The sequence below is a fragment of the Aotus nancymaae genome, unplaced genomic scaffold (assembly GCF_030222135.1).
Source record: "Aotus nancymaae isolate 86718 unplaced genomic scaffold, 86718_ANA_hifiasm-v0.15.2.pri h1tg000020l, whole genome shotgun sequence".
NCBI classification, from domain to species: domain Eukaryota; kingdom Metazoa; phylum Chordata; class Mammalia; order Primates; family Aotidae; genus Aotus; species Aotus nancymaae.
In genome coordinates, this window is record NW_026988432.1 from 19,054,866 (window position 1) to 19,070,803 (window position 15,938).

A 15,938-nucleotide genomic window follows, 5' to 3' on the forward strand; every position below is an offset into this window, starting at 1 on the left:
ATGAGAACATAGACTTTACCAGTATGGAACCTAGACTAGCAAATTTCAACTGTCACAACTCCTGGGTGCTACTTCAGGCACTAGCACTATAAAAATTAATAAATACCACTTTAGGAAGTCTACTGTTTCTATCAGTAATGGGCCAGGTTTAGAAAAGAAAGTTTACTGTTTGGTGCCAGTCAACAGTTGCATTTGGGAGGGTGGCATGAGCAGCTAGTTATTCCCACTCAAGCGCTGTTGGTGTGAAGAGGCACTGGGGAACAGAAGGCAAGCATCCAATATAGTATGTATCACATTCACAGGGCATTTATCAGAGGCCTATTTCACCATCTACAGCGGGCCTTGTAAAACAGGGGATGACTGGGAGTCTAAGTCTCCTTATTTATAATCCAGGGCCCTTTCCATTTGTACTAAACTTTTTGTTTACTTCTCCAGTATTTGCTGCTTCTTTTTTCCTTCTAATAGTTCCAATTTTGCTTGGTGATCCAGGAAAGCTGACTCAACCCAACTCCACTCCTGGCTTTAAGCCAGGCAAGTTGGTACATTCCATCTCCTTGGCACAGTGACAAGTTTAGAGACAGGCATGTGACTGAAGCTAGTTAACTACAGTGAACCCTCTGGGTTTTGCTGGGACAGGATGAAGGAGCCCAGAAACAGCAAGCAGGCATCTTGGCCCATGTGGAGAGTCAGTCGTGGAAGGACACCAATGCCAAGAAAGGAAAAGCAAAGACAAAAACCAACCAATTCCTTGGGAACAGGGTTGTTCCTTGCTTCTCTTGAAGCCAAACCTGCTCTAAGCTTTTCAATTAGAAGAAATATATTCTCTTTATTATGCCTATCTGAGTTGGGGTTTCTGGTACATGTAACTGACAGCACACCACTATACCATGTGTTCCTAATTCCCTATCCCAGAACTAACAGTAAAAAATAAGATCTCAATTATAGCTTTAAGTTCCTCAGTTAACTTAAAAATATATCATAAGCAAGCTGGTTATATAATGAAATGGTATAAATCAAAACCATGTAAAATAGAGCACATCAGGCTCTTTGTCCACTGCCCTTCTAAGCTTGACCAGCTTCTTTGCTTCCAGTGGGACAAATAATGGCCCACTGGACTCCTGGGTAAGGAAGGAGGCCTGCAGCACTAGAAACCCCGGGTAAGGAAGGAGGCCCGCAGCGCTGGAGCCCCGGGTAAGGAAGGAGGCCTGCAGCACTAGACCCCTGGGTAAGGAAGGAGGCCTTAAGGAAGGAGGCCTGCAGTGCTGGAGCCCCGGGTAAGGAAGGAGGCCCGCAGCACTAGAACCCCCGGGTAAGGAAGAAGGCCTGCAGCACTAGACCCCCGGGTAAGGAAGGAGGCCTTAAGGAAGGAGGCCTGCAGCGCTGGAGCCCCGGGTAAGGAAGGAGGCCCGCAGCACTAGAACCCCCGGGTAAGGAAGAAGGCCTGCAGCGCTAGACCCCTGGGTTAGGAAGGAGGCCTGCAGTGCTGGAGCCCCGGGTAAGGAAGGAGGCCCGCAGTGCTGGAGCCCCGGGTAAGGAGGGAGGCCCGCAGTGCTGGAGCCCCGGGTAAGGAGGTCCGCAGTGCTGGAGCCCCGGGTAAGGAAGGAGGCCCACAGTGCTGGACCCCCGGGTAAGGAAGGAGGCCCGCAGTGCTGGAGCCCTGGGTAAGGAAGGAGTCCCGCAGCGCTGGAGCCCCAGGTAAGGAAGGAGGCCCGCAGCGCTGGAGCCCCGGGTAAGGAAGGAGGCCCGCAGCACTAGAACCCCCGGGTAAGGAAGAAGGCCTGCAGCACTAGACCCCCGGGTTAGGAAGGAGGCCTGCAGTGCTGGAGCCCCGGGTAAGGAAGGAGGCCCTCAGTGCTGGAGCCCCGGGTAAGGAAGGAGGCCCGCAGTCCTGGAGCCCCGGGTAAGGAAAGAGGCCCGCAGTGCTGGAGCCCCGGGTAAGGAAGGAGGCCCGCAGTGCTGGAGCCCCGGGTAAGGAAGGAGGCCCGCAGTGCTGGAGCCCCGGGTAAGGAAGGAGGCCTTAAGGAAGGAGGCCCGCAGTGCTGGAGCCCTGGGTAAGGAAGGAGGCCTGCAGTGCTGCCACAACCAGATGACTTCAATGGCATGTCCGTCCTGCCTCCCACCAGTGCTGTAGACCAACTCTATCTGCAGCTGAGAGGAGAAGAACTGAGTGGAACAGAGGGACTGTTTCCTAACTTTCACCTGCTGTGGGAAGCGCAAAGCCTCACCCAATATTGGTAATTCAGGAAAAACTCATAAGGTTGAGTTAATCAACATTCAAAAGCCTCATAGCAGCAAAAAAACTCAAACAATAAATATCTGTCATACTTGCTTTATCTCATCTATATATATACATAGGAATAAATAAATGTTCATTTTTTTGGTTGCACTATTCCAATGTATGTTATAGAAATCTTCTCCCTAAACACTTTAAAACACATCTTCTTTTTTATAAAAGGACATTCTCCTATAGAACTACAATATCATTATCATATGATAATTACTTAATATATCAAATATGTAATTACATTCAAATTTTTCCAACTATCTCAAAAATGTCTCATGTGGCTGGTTTCTTCAACCACAATCCAATCAATATTCATGCATTGCAGTTGCTTTTTGCGTGTTCTTTAGTCTCAACCTGGGAAAGCAAACAAGGCACTACACCTTTACATTTTCCAAAAATACTTAACACAATTCACCTATTCAAAAGAGGTATTTTCTTCTAAGTCTGACTCCATGAACTCCTGGAGAATATTCCTAAGAACAAAACCTACCTGGGGGGCTGAGAAGCTGAAGAACATCAGTGTGTGCCATAGCCTGCAGGAATTCACTCAGTTCTGTGACTGTGCAACCTTTTTCACCCATTAACTTCAGCAGACACAGGCTGGGGCTTCCTTCAGGCTCCAGTACCTTAAGAGAACACTGCTCCAGGTCTAGGCAACTGAAAGCAACAGAAAGAACTCACGTCAACAGCTTTCTTCCACGTGATACACCTGCTATATATCTGGACCACGGTGGTGCTGTACAGAATAAATCACAAGTGAGTGGGTGGGTGGCGAGAAACTATTCACAGAATGAATCCGAGTGTCCTTTCCTCTTCCTTCATCATGGGGAATTCTTCTTTATTCCCTTCTCGCACTCAGCTCCCATGATCATTAAATCAGGAGAATGAGAAATGCAGAAACAGGATGTGAGAGAAACTGAGCCTTGACACTGATGAAGGTTTTTGGCCTTTAATTGGGAATGGGGAATAGGAAGGCCAGAAAAATGTCCTTACTTGTTCTTCAAAAGTGATGAAATACAAAATAACCCCAAATGAAGCCCCAGTAGGGTAGACTCTGTTGCCTCCCAAGTGAAAGAAATATGCATTCATTCCATTAGGAAGCCAAAATATCTTAAATCATAGCACACGCATGCTCATAAAAGGTGTTAGTAGTACTCTGAATTGAAAGGAAGAGAGGCTGATGTCTAGAAGATGACACTACATAGAACAATCAATGTTACAAGGTTAGCAATTGAAAAATACTTAAAATATCCATTTAAATAAATTACAGTATGTACATCAAATGAAATAATTCATTAAAAAACTGAGGCTGAGGTAAAGGCATAGGTCTTCAAGACATACTGAAAAATGAAGGAATTAACATAAAAAACTGTATATAATACACTACTATTTATATTAACAAGGTGGTATGTCTATGTGTGTATTCATACAAAAAAGGAAGATACAGAAAAGCGTTTGCTATTACCAAGATCATTTGTGTGTGTTCTCATACACGCAGACTAAATTTTGAAAAGATATCTAAGAAACTGGTAACTGTTATTGCCTCAGAGAGGGTAACTAAGGGAGTAGAGCTCATGGCTGGATGATCTACTTTACACTATAAAACCTTTTGTACTGTTGATTTTTTTATGTGCATTTATTTTTCGATAATTTTTTTTTTAAAAAGAGATGGGGTGTTGCCATGTTGGCCAGGCTGGTCTCAAACTCCTGAGCTCAAGCGATACTCCCGCCTCTGCCTCCCAAAGTGCTGAGGCCACCACTCCTGGCTCTTTCAATAATTTTTAAAAAGTATATTTAGAAAGAAAACTAGTACTACTAGCATTCAAACTAATTAGGATGGGCGCGTGGCTTACATCTGTAATCCCAGCACTTTGGGAGACTGAGGTGGGAGGATCTCTTGAGGCCAGGAGTTTGAGACCAGCCTGGCCAACATGGTGAAACCCCATCTCTACTAAAAAATACAAAAGATAGCTCTGTGTGCTGGTGCACGCCTGTAGTCCCAGCTACTCAGGAGGCATGAGAATCACTTGAACCCAGGAGGTGGAGGTTGCAGTGAGCTGAGATCGTACCACTGCACCCCAGCCTAGGCAACAGAGTGAGACTCTGTCTTAAAAAAAAAGAAGAAGAAAAAAAACCAAAGTACTTCTAAGCACCTAGAAATATCCTATTGCAGGGACCATGGCCTGTGGGCCAAATGTTTTCAGCTACCTGATTTCTATAAAGTTTTATTGGAGCACAGCTACACTCATTCATTTACATATTTACAAATGTCTATGGCTGCTCTCCTGACACAACAGCAGACCTGAATAGCTGGCTGCAGAGTCAAAAATATTCACCATTTGGCCCTTCATGGAAATAGTTTGCTAACCCCTGCTTTAAAGAATGTCTTATTGTCCTTTTGTTGAAACTATTCTTTTAAAAATACCAGTATTTAACATATATATACAATTTCCTTTTCCATGTTATTGTGTGCAGTAGTGGTATATAAGATTAGAAAGACAGGTTAAGATCAGATCATAGAATGCCATGAAGAATGGAACAATAATATGAATTGTAATCACTTTATAGAAGGGGAAAATACAAGTATGAAACATTTAAGAGGAGACGGAAGAATAAAGTAAAACCAAGCAATCAACGACACAAAAACTTTCCCAAAGAAACATAACCAACAACAGCAGCCAATCAAAGTGTTTAGATAATCTGCATAATACACCATAGAATTCACACCACATCTATCTTTGCAGATCCTGCTCCTTTTCCTGCCAATTAGAATTACAGTCCCATATAAACTCTAGCTTCTCTATAAGGTCCTCCTAGACCACACCAGTCCACCAAACATACTTTATAGACATAGTCTCCTATTAGACTTACTTTATAGACCAAAGGTTGGCAAACTGTTTTTCTAAGTGGCCAGCAAGTATATATTTTAGATGTTCTGGGTCACAGAGTCTCTATAACACATTCTTCTTTGTTGCTTTTGTTTTACAACTTGTAGGATACAAAAATCAGTCTAGATCATGGGCTATATAAAACAGGTAGCAGCCTGGATTTGGGACTTAAGCAGTCATGTGCAGACCTGTTTCATGTTTTATCTGACATAATTTCACCTTAAAACTGTGAGCTTTTCTTTATGGGCATGAAGAAAAGCTTCTTTATCCAACTAGGTTACAGTAAACTCCTTGAAAACAGAAACCCTATCATGTTAAATAAAATATGACATAAAATCCCTCAGTATCTAAAATTGTCTTGTCCATATTAATTATTCATAAATGATTACTGAATGAATTTCAATCATCACTGTCAAGGCTGAAAGCCTGAATAGGTGAAAGGGGTCAAACATAATAGCGCCAGGGGTGCGGCAGAATCGAGGTTAGCAAGCTATTTTATTGCTTGAAATATTAATCCTCATTCATTTTGAGCAGTCTTAAGATGCTATCATAACATTTATAGTCATCCAGGATTTATAATTCAGTGATAATGCTGATTATTTCATATGGAAAATATGTATCCAATCAAATTAACTTCATTAGTAATGTTATCTACCTCATAGGGTTGTTAGAATTAAATAGCTAGTCCATGTAAGAAGTACTTAACACAGTGCTGGGCAGGTAACAGATATTCAATAAAGGTTAACTCTTATTATGCAGTAAGAATGTGGGGAATATTAAAAGAATATTAATTTCTTAACTATGCTTATTTCTGGAACAATTTTAGCTTTTCCTTAAACATTTTTTTGAGTAACTATTATTTTGGTAACCTGAAAATGTCCTCTAAAGCCTCCTGTGATCACTGTATTTACTAGGTATTCTTTTCTAGGCATTCTAGTTCCATTTTATTATATTCAATATGCTATTCTTATTAAATATGAATCATATCATAACTCAACCAGTCCCAAATTCTGGACTGTAGACCAGTGCAGCAGCACAAGCTGAGGTCCAAGGTAAAATGATAAAAATAAGGACAATAAAACTGTTTTATATTCTAAAATTGTCTTTTCTATTTTTAAGTGTTCAAGTGTCCTTTCTTTTCAGAAATAGTGACTATGACAGAAAACATAAAAAGTTGCCTATTAGTGCTCTCATTTTGTAAAATTTTACTAGTTTCCAAAATACCCAAGTGAAGAAACTTATATTAAACAATATAAGGATTACTAGTTTTGTAAATAATGAGATCTGTAAAAATAAAAATGCTGTATGCTAAATATAATTTTTATGATTCAGAAGTTTACCAGGATCTGATACATGAAATTAAGAAGCCATCTCATCAAATAGAACCAAGTGATACTTTAATTAATGTCTATATTGATAAAGAGAAAATTAAAAACACTTGGCTTTCCTTTCCCCCAAAAGAACAAAGATCAAATTAAACTATAGATGACTTCTCTTCCATTACAAGAGGAACAGGAGAAAAAGAAGATTCTGTGTCTTCTTTTGTTTTACTGATTTTCCGCAAGGGTACTGGCTTTCAGCTGAGATGATACTTATACGTACCTAACTTTTCTTTCTTTCCTTTTTAAGTTACATTCCTGTAAGAGTGTGCTTTGAAGTGGTTTCTGCAAGTCCTAATTTAGAATTTTTGATTTAATTTAAAAACTGCTTTACTACTGAAACAAATGTACTTTGCTTTAAAAGAAAATCTCTATTTTTATCTTCACTTTAAAAAAAGATAATCAAGGCCGGGCGTGGTGGCTCACGCCTATAATCCCAGCACTTTGAGAGCCCGAAGCGGGTGGATCACGAGGTCAAGAGATAGAGACCATCCTGGTCAACATGGTGAAACCCCATCTCTACTAAAAATACAAAAAGTATCTGGGCATGGTGGCGCGTGCCTGTAGTCCCAGCTACTCGGGAGGCTGAGGCAGGAGAATTGCTTGAACCCAGGAGGCGGAGGTTGCAGTGAGCCGAGATCATGCCATTGCACTCCAGCCTGGGTAACTGGAGTTATCCAGAGAAAAACTCCATCTCAAAAAAGAGAGAAACTCCGTCTCAAAAATGAATAAATAAATAAAATAATCAAATAGAACATATACACACTTTAGGGGACAAACCACAATGCTGGTTTTAGGTTTTTCTGCTTCTCCTCTTGTTACATTTGCTATCTGGAATCTTTATTCATTAATTTGATCCATTTATCAATTACCTAAAATAGGCCATTTTTTTTTCTAGGTATTGAGGATACAGCAGCAAACAAAACAAAATTCTGTATCTTCCTGGATCTTTTATTCTAGAGACATACAGAGATAAATTTAAATATACACGGAGTTATGTGTGTGTGTACCCATCTAGCCAATGGTCATAAGTGTTTTGGAGAAAACTAAGGTAATGCAGGTGGACAGGTTAACACTGAGCAGATATAGGGGGTAATTTTAAATATTATGATCAAAGAAGAGCTCAGTGAGGTGACTTGCAAGCAAACACTTGACAAAGTAAAGGAGTAAGTCATGTGGTTACCTGTGGAGACCATCTCAGACTGAGTAGGCAGCAAGTACAAGGACTACTGTGTCCAAAGGAAAGCAAGAAAGCACGTGTGGGTTTTTTGCTTTGGAGGTAAGAAGGTATCAGGATGAAGAGTGAACTGGTAGCTAATGGCATTTTTACTCTGAGATGGAAAAGCAATACGAGAGTTGGTTTTTTTTTTTTAAGGGGGTCTCACTAAGTTGCCCAGGTTGGTTTTGAAGTCCTAGGCTTAAGTAATTCTCCCACGCTAGCCTCTCAAAGTGCTGGGATTACAGGTGTGAGGCCACACGCCTGGCCACAATAGGAGAGTTTTGAGCAGAGGAGGAATAAGACCTGATGTGATGTTTTAAAAGAATAATTCTTAGTGCTATACTGAAAACAGACAATATATGGGGTGGGAGCAAAGTGAAGGAGGGAGAAGTTAAGTGGCTACTGGAATAATCCAGCTGAGAGACAACATGGCTTGGCCCAGTGTGCTAGCAGTGGAGGCTGGGTTCTACCTATATATATAGTGAACGTACAGCAGGCAGGAGGTGCTGACAAAAACCATGTGTGTGTAAAAGTGGAGTCAGGAATGGCTTCGAAGTTTTTGTTTTTGTTTTTGAGACGAAGTTTCGCTCTTGTTGCCCAGGCTGGAGTGCAATGGTGTGATCTCGGCTCACCGCAACCTCCACCTTCTGGGTTCAAGCGATTCTCCTTCCTTGGCCTCCGGAGTAGCTGGGATTACAGGCATGTGCCACCACACCCAGCGAATTTTTTGTATTTTTTTAGTAGAGACAAGGTTTCTCCTGACCAGGTTGGTCAGGCTGGTCTTGAACTCCTGACCTCAGGTGATCCGCCTGCCTTGGCCTTCCACAAAGTGCTGCGATTACAGGCATGAGCCACCATGCCTGGTGACTTAGAAGTTTTTGGCCTGAACAACCAGAGGGTGCAGAAAACTGTGAAAGAAAGAGGTTTATAAGGAAAGACGTGTTAAATCTTGGACATATTACATTTAAGATGTCTCTTAGTCATTCAAGAGAAGATGGCAAACAGGTGTTTACACACCTGAATTTGGGAGTTCAAAGCAGAGAAATGGGCTGGAGATAGAAATTGGGAGTAATCAACCTAAATAAATGTAAAGCCATGGGACTGTAGGATAAGACCAAGAGGGTGAGAAGGAAACCTTTTTAGTTTGTTTCAGAGACAAGGTCTTACTCTGTCGACCAGGCTGGAGCACAGTGATGTGCTTGTAGCTCACTGCAGTTTCGAACTCCTGAGCTCGAGCAATCCTCCTGCCTCATTCTGCATAGTAGCTGGGACTAAAAGCGTGTGCCACTAAGCCTGGCTAATTTTTTATTTTTTGTACAAACAGGGTCCCAGTATGTTTCCCAGGCTGGAAGGAAACCTTTTGTTAGAGCCTTTTACACATTCTCATTCCTATAATAAACTGCCTAAGAGCAGGATTTCTGTAGCTAAAAGTATACCTTCTACTCAGCAGGTATGCAATGACTGTTTTTCCTCAGTCCAGCCCCATTTCTAAGCTCCCTACTTAACAGAATTTCAAGCAGCATTTAGAGCCTCTTGTAAGGTCTGTCATCCTTAGGGCTCAGATGTTCCATGCCACCAAAGAATTTACATAGCTTGGACAAGACCCTCAGAGTCTGTGCCCATCTACGCTAACAGCAAAGGGTGTCCAGGTCAGTTTTGATGGAATTAGGGCTGGGTTTGACTATAGTGCATTCCCAAATGTACACGGTTTCGGGAAACTAAACTATAAACAAGGATTTACTCTGAGTCATCAGCAATGAAAACATTTACAATTATTCCCAATCCCTTGTAGACAGTTTGAACAGGCTCTTTTGCTTGTGGTTTACTTGTTTGTATTATTAAATTTTCACCTAGTTTGAGGGAAGATGTAAAGTGTCAGGAAAAAAAAAGTGAAGAGAAGAAAAAGAAACAGAATGGGCAACCTTTTGAAATTTTAGGGCTGCAGATCCAGTGACTGAAGAAAGCACCTCTCAGCCTCGTGGGACTTTGTCAGCCACGTGGACTAGACACTCATACAATTCCCTTCTTTGGCACTAGAGAAAAAATACCTTTAGGACTTTTAGCATCACAGATCTTCTCCCATCAGTATGAAATCACTTTAAAATAACTATTTTTTTTGTCTTAAATAGAGTAAGCATCCCAGCTGACCTTGCTTCACCGTCTAGCCTCCAAGTTCCCAATGCCGTTTATTAAAAAAGAGTCAGTTTAATTCTTCTGATCTCAACAGGGATGAGCTTAATGTTCCCAAATTCTCCAACCCTTCCCACCCCAACCAACCTCCTCAAAACTAACCTTTACCATCCTGAAAGATGGGTGAAACTCATCTACCTCTCATCAGACTTCCCACTCCAGATTCTCAGATTCCACAACTGTATGCCTAGGTGCTTGCCAGCCTCTGGCTAGGCAACTGTCCTTGTCTCTGTGTGAATCCACAGAAAAGTGGCCTCAAATCTTTCCTTTAGTTCCCAAAACAAAGCTAAGACCATTCTGCAGCCTTTAACAAAAAACAGACTGAAGGCAGACGAGGAAAACACAATACCCAACATCAGGTATCCATTGCTTTTAGATTAGAAGCAGCCATGCTTCCTCCCTGGCAGGGTCTCACTGACTTTCCTCTCTCTCCTGCATGATCATGTAGGAGTCCTCGATACTCGGCTTTCTTCAGGAAGCCCAGAACCTTCCCTAACTAGAGTACTTGTTAACACCGAAATACTCTGGAGATCTGCCCCCAAAGACAACTTTTTACATTATTGTAGGTCCAGAAATTCAGAAATTTATGGGCCTAGCATAACAGTATTTTGGATTTTATTTTTCCATAGCTAAAAGCCCAACATGTTTTTCCTAGATAGAACAGAAAAAAATTATGCCACCTCTCTGATAGATGTTACCAGCTATTCCCTCTTCACATCATCACTCCTTTACATGAGCAATAATTCCAAGTCACTATTACCCTTTACCTCAATCCCAAACTCTGAAACTCAGAGTTGTCGGGAGGATCTATGAAAATAACGTGTTGGCCAGACACAGTGGCTCACACCTGTAATTCCAGCACTTTGGGAGGCCAATGCGGACAGATCACCTAAGGTCAGGAGTTTGAGACCAGCCTGGCCAACATGGCGAAACCCTGTCTCGAAAGAAAGAAAGAAAGAAAGAAAGAAAGAAAGAAAGAAAGGAAAGAAAGGAAGAAAGAAAGGAAGAAAGAAAGGAAGAAAGAAAGGAAGAAAGAAAGGAAGGAAGAAAGGAAGGAAGAAAGGAAGAAAGGAAGAAAGGAAGAAAGGAAGAAAGGAAGAAAGGAAGAAAGAAAGAAAGAAGACAAGAAAGAAAAGAATGTGGCTGGGCACCATAGCTCACACCTGTAATCCCAGCACTTTGGGAGGCTGCTCAGGCAGGTGGATCACCTGAGGTCAGGTGTTCAAGACCACCCTGGCTAACATGGTAAAACCCCGTCTCTACTAAAAATACAAAAAGATTAGCAGGGAGTGGTGGCACACACCTGTCATCCCAGCTACTCAGGAGGCTGAGGCAGGAGAATTGCTTGAACCCGGGAGGTGGAGGTTGCAGTGAACCAAGACAGAGCCACTGCACTTCAGCCTGGGCAACAGAGCAAAACTCTGTGGGGGTGAGAGGGGGCGGTCAGGAGAAGATAATGCAAAAATAAGAAGAATAAAGAAGAAGCATGTAAACATTTAGTACATTTTATGGTACATACTATGTCCTCAATAAATGATAAAAATCCATTATCATTCATACCCAACATAGCATTTAATATGTTATTGTAAATGTCTCCAAATAATAGTCCATTGCTAGATAAACCCTTAGGAATAGGAACTGAATATTTGTTAGTTTATCTTCTAACATTATTTGATGAGAGGGAAGTCATTCATTCAAAATTGTATTAAGTGCTGATTATTTGCCAAAATCTAGCAATCTAAATTTTCTTAAATGGCGTAAGCATTTAAACTAAAAAAGCCTTCCCTCTCACCCTCTTGGTCTTATCCTTCAGTCCCATGAGCTAAAATCTAGATTTTAGCCAATAATAGGCACTTAATACAATTTTGAATGAATGACTTCCCTCTCATCAAGTATTTACAAACTTCTAGGCGTCACAGAATATTAACAGACAGTTTCTGCTTTTAAGGCATTTATAAAGATGTGTACAAATAATTATACGACAAATCTTAGTCATTTGAGAAGTTTAAAAGCTGCTAAGGGGTTCAAAGGCAGGCCAAAATAATAACAATGGTATAGAGTAATGGAAACCCCTAATGCAGTTCCTGAGACCCTTTCGCGGGGTTCACAAGGTCAAAACGATTTTTCAAAATCATAGTAAGATTTTATTTAGCTTTTCCATTCATTCTTTCAGGAGTGAACACTGGACTTTCCAGTGTCCTGGCACCTGTAACAGTGCAACAGGCCGAATGCAGAAGCACATAAAAGCATCCAGCTCTGGGATTAAGCCGAGACGTTAAAGAGATCTTCCAAATGAAAACCAATGCCGCTTTTCTAATTAACTTTTTGGTTTTGGAAAATTTGTTTTTCCACGAAAGTATTATTTGTTATCCTGTAATGGGTTCTTTTCAAATAATAAATTGATATTTTTAAAATGTCTTAGCTTTAATTTCAAAGGTGGTAAATATCCGTATAAATTACATGAATGTAATATCGCTAACCCACATAAGAGCCCTCTGGGGTCCTCAATAATTCTTCAGAGGGTAAAGGAGTCTCGAGACCAAAAACTTTAGGAACCCTAACAGCCATTCCACACCTGACAAGGAAAATAGTTTTACTTCGAGTTTCATGTTCATGGTGAAGTCAGGAAGAGAATGTGGTAACCTGGTTTGATGGAGGGAGATGATGAGTTCGGCGGCCGTCTTTTCCAATACCTTGCAAAATACTCACGAATTCCTGCACCCCACCCTCCGCTCTCATCACCTCCTCGCCTGCGCTTCTTCTCAACCTTCCTTAGGTCTCCCAGGGCTGAGTCCACATCCCTTTCTATTGCATTCTAAGTCCTCTGGATGACTGCCCCGTCCCAAGGGTCTCCTGACTGCTTTTCTTCTTTCACTGTCCTCCCGGGTCGACCTCGACTTCTCCCTTTCACCCGGGGCGGGGGTGGGAACAGGGAGTGAGGCAGGCGCTGGGCCACTTCTGTCTCCGCCCTCCGGAGCCCCGGGCCCCGCTCGCGAACCCCAGGCGTTCCGGGGCGCTGGTGGGTTCCGCTCCGTCTCAGTGACCCAAGCTCCTCAGCACCTCCGCTCACTCACGCCGCCGGCCCCCGCCTCCCCGCCAGAGCCCACCTCGCTCCGCCCGCGCGCCCGGCCCGCCGCTGTCCCGAACTCACCTGAGGCGGAGGCGCCCGCGACTCCCCGCCAGCTCCGCCAGTCGCCTCCAGCCCCGGCCCTCGGGCGCCCGGTCCAGGCGCTCGCTGAGCCTCCGCAGCACCGGCTCCCGCAGGCGGTTGAGGGTCGCGCCGGCCGGAGTGGGAAGCGGCGGCCCCACGGGGGTGGCCGGGGGCGGCGGGGCCTGCAGTGGGTCTCCCGGCAGCGACATGGCCCGCGCCGGCCACCCCGGACTGCTGCGGCTCCCGCCCGCCCCGTCACGGGCCTCGACCCCGGGGCACCTTCCGCTCGCCGCCGAGTCGCGGAGGCAGGGGCGGAAGAACAAATCTGGCGGCGCGGCACGGCCCTCGAAGAGGAAGCTCCGCTCCCCGCCCCAACGAGACAGGTTTGCCTGGGGGAGCCGGGCCGTCCTGCAGCGCCAGCCGCGCAGAAGGGCGGGCACCGGGGGGCGTGGCCTGACCCCGAGGGGCGGGGCGAGCCGCGCGCCTCCCTCGCCCTCCCCCGTGGCCCCGGGCTGGCCGTGGCGCGCGCTTCAAACCCGGGAGGTGGGGAGGTCCTGCCGAGCAGGAAGGGACGGGTGGGTGCAGCTGGAGGAGGAAGCGGTGGAGGAACTACGCCCCGGCAGCTCCTCTGCGGCGAGGAAGCCTGCGGCGTCTGGGCTTCCCGAGACCGTGGGAGGCAGCTTGCGTGCTCACGCCAGCGAGCGGGGCAAGTGGTTCTCCGTCGCCGGCCCCGCCCACAGGCTCCGGAGGCTGCTCTCCCGTGACTCCGGGACTTGCCTGTGTCCGGCGACTCACCAGCATCCTGCAGTGGGCAACCTCAGGCGGACGCTTCCTCGTTTTAGGGTTAGATGTGTAGGGCATTGCTAGAGGGAAGTAGTGCTGGAGATCCTGATACTTGAGTTGGAATTGGCCAAAATCTTTGCGTAGACTTTAAAAAAATTACTACTTTGCAAACTGAGCTGTGATCTATTTAAGGCTAATCAGATCTTGGAAATGATTGTTTTCATCAGGAATCATCTGGTTTACACCGAGTCAGACTGCCGCCGGCAATCTTCTCATCAAAGTAGGCAACCCTGTTGAGGATGCCCTTCCCTGGAATGATCCGGAATGGACGACACCTGAGCTCTCTCTGCCAATCTTAGCAACATCCAAGGCTGTTAACGCCTTTGAAAACTGTGGGTTACTTTGGGACAAAAAGGAAGCAACTTATGAAATGTGACCAGCCAGGTAGCCTCCTATTCAAGGCTTCCTCGCCCAATTTCTGTTGCCATTAGCTTTTCATCACCCAAGGCAGCAGGATTTTCTGGGCAATAATTTAGATACCTAAATTATTTTGTTGTTCTGAGACCGGGTCTCGCTCTGTTGCCCAGGCTGGAGTGCAATGGCGCTATCTCGGCTCACTGCAACCTCCGCCTCCCGGGTTCAAGCAATTTTCTGCCTCAGCTTCCTGTAGTTGGGATTACAGGTACCCACCACCACACCTGGCTAATTTTTATATTTTTAGTAGAGAAGGGGTTTCCCCATCTTGGCCAGGCTGGTCTTGAACTCCTGACCTCGTGATCCACCTGCCTCGGCCTCCCAAAGTGCTGAGATTACAGGTGTGAGCCACTACGCCCGGCCTGGATACCTAAATTCTTATACATGTTAGCGAGTTAGGTGCGCCTTTCAGTCTCCACCACATTCCAGCACAAGCAGTCATTAAATTTCACTCTAGCATAAATTCCGAATTCAGACTGCAGTGCAATGGCTACGAGCATGACCTTTGGACCTGGAAAGATCTGCTGGATTCAAGTGTTACGAGCTTGCATAATTTCTCCACTTCATCTGTTAAAATGGGACCAAAATTACAGTTTATACAGAGTTATTACTAGAATTTAAGGAGTTGATGTATGTGAAGCACTTAACTCGGTCACTGGTACCTGGTAGATATTCAATAAATGCTATTACCCTTACACATACAAATGCTGTCTCATACTCAGTTTGACTTGGTAAGCCTTTCCCAGTCATTTCGGGCGCCTTCCTGTTTTGTCCTCAATCATTGATCGAATATTTTCTGAGGATCTATTACCTGCATGTGCCAGTTATGGAAATCAAATCTTCTAGTCTTTACTGGAATCCTACTTTTTAATTTAAATTCAACAGATGTCTTCTAAATTTAGACTTCTTAGAAAAGCACAAACATGTAAATTGTTGCTTATGCGCCTTCTCATGTGTGGCTATGAGTTAAATGGGCGCCAGTGTTATTTACTCTTAGCCAGTATAGCTCAGCTGGGCACTGTTTTGAGCTCCAGTTGTAAACACCCCCTCCCGCCCCACCCTGCCGCTTCCCAAGTGACTGGCTCCCTCATTTTACCCTATCTTTTTTTCCACCTAGCTATTTTATAATGTATCCAATCACTCTACCCACCACCCTCCATCCTCTACCCAAACTGATATTACATTTTTTGACTGGTCTTTTTCTCCCCTCAACCAAATGTCAATAGTTCCATTATATCATTTCACTCCTCTGGTTCTCTTATGGGCATAATGGTGTAGTAGAATGTGACCTTTAAAGTTAGTTCTGAATTGGAAACTTGCTGCTGCTGCTGCCCCTTACTAGCGGTGGGCCTTAGGGAGTTACTTAACCTCTCTGAACTTCATTTTCCACACCTGTAAAAAGTGGAAAATAATATAGTACCTAATAGTACGATATAGTGTCAGGAAAAAGTATGTGCATTGCATATTAGTACTCTTCAAATTGCTACATCAATTTTGGGAACAGTATAAGTAGTAATTCAGCTTCCTTTTCTGTATTAACCATTATGTTTGTATAAAGATAGGAGAAAAA

The 15,938-nt window shown here is 44.0% G+C and overlaps 1 protein-coding gene across 2 annotated transcripts in view; it reads right to left on the minus strand.

Moving 5' to 3' along the window:
• Nucleotides 1–13,320, minus strand: part of MALT1 (MALT1 paracaspase) — a 95,616-nt gene extending 82,296 nt beyond the window's left edge. For both annotated transcript variants that reach the window (XM_021672039.2, XM_021672038.2), the window contains exons 1-2: nucleotides 13,112–13,320; nucleotides 2,775–2,941 (exon numbers count right to left, since the gene is read on the minus strand). In XM_021672039.2, the coding sequence (XP_021527714.2) occupies nucleotides 2,775–2,941; nucleotides 13,112–13,320 (376 nt within the window). The remainder of the gene's footprint in view (nucleotides 1–2,774; nucleotides 2,942–13,111) is intronic.
• Nucleotides 13,321–15,938: the final 2,618 nt, after the last annotated feature.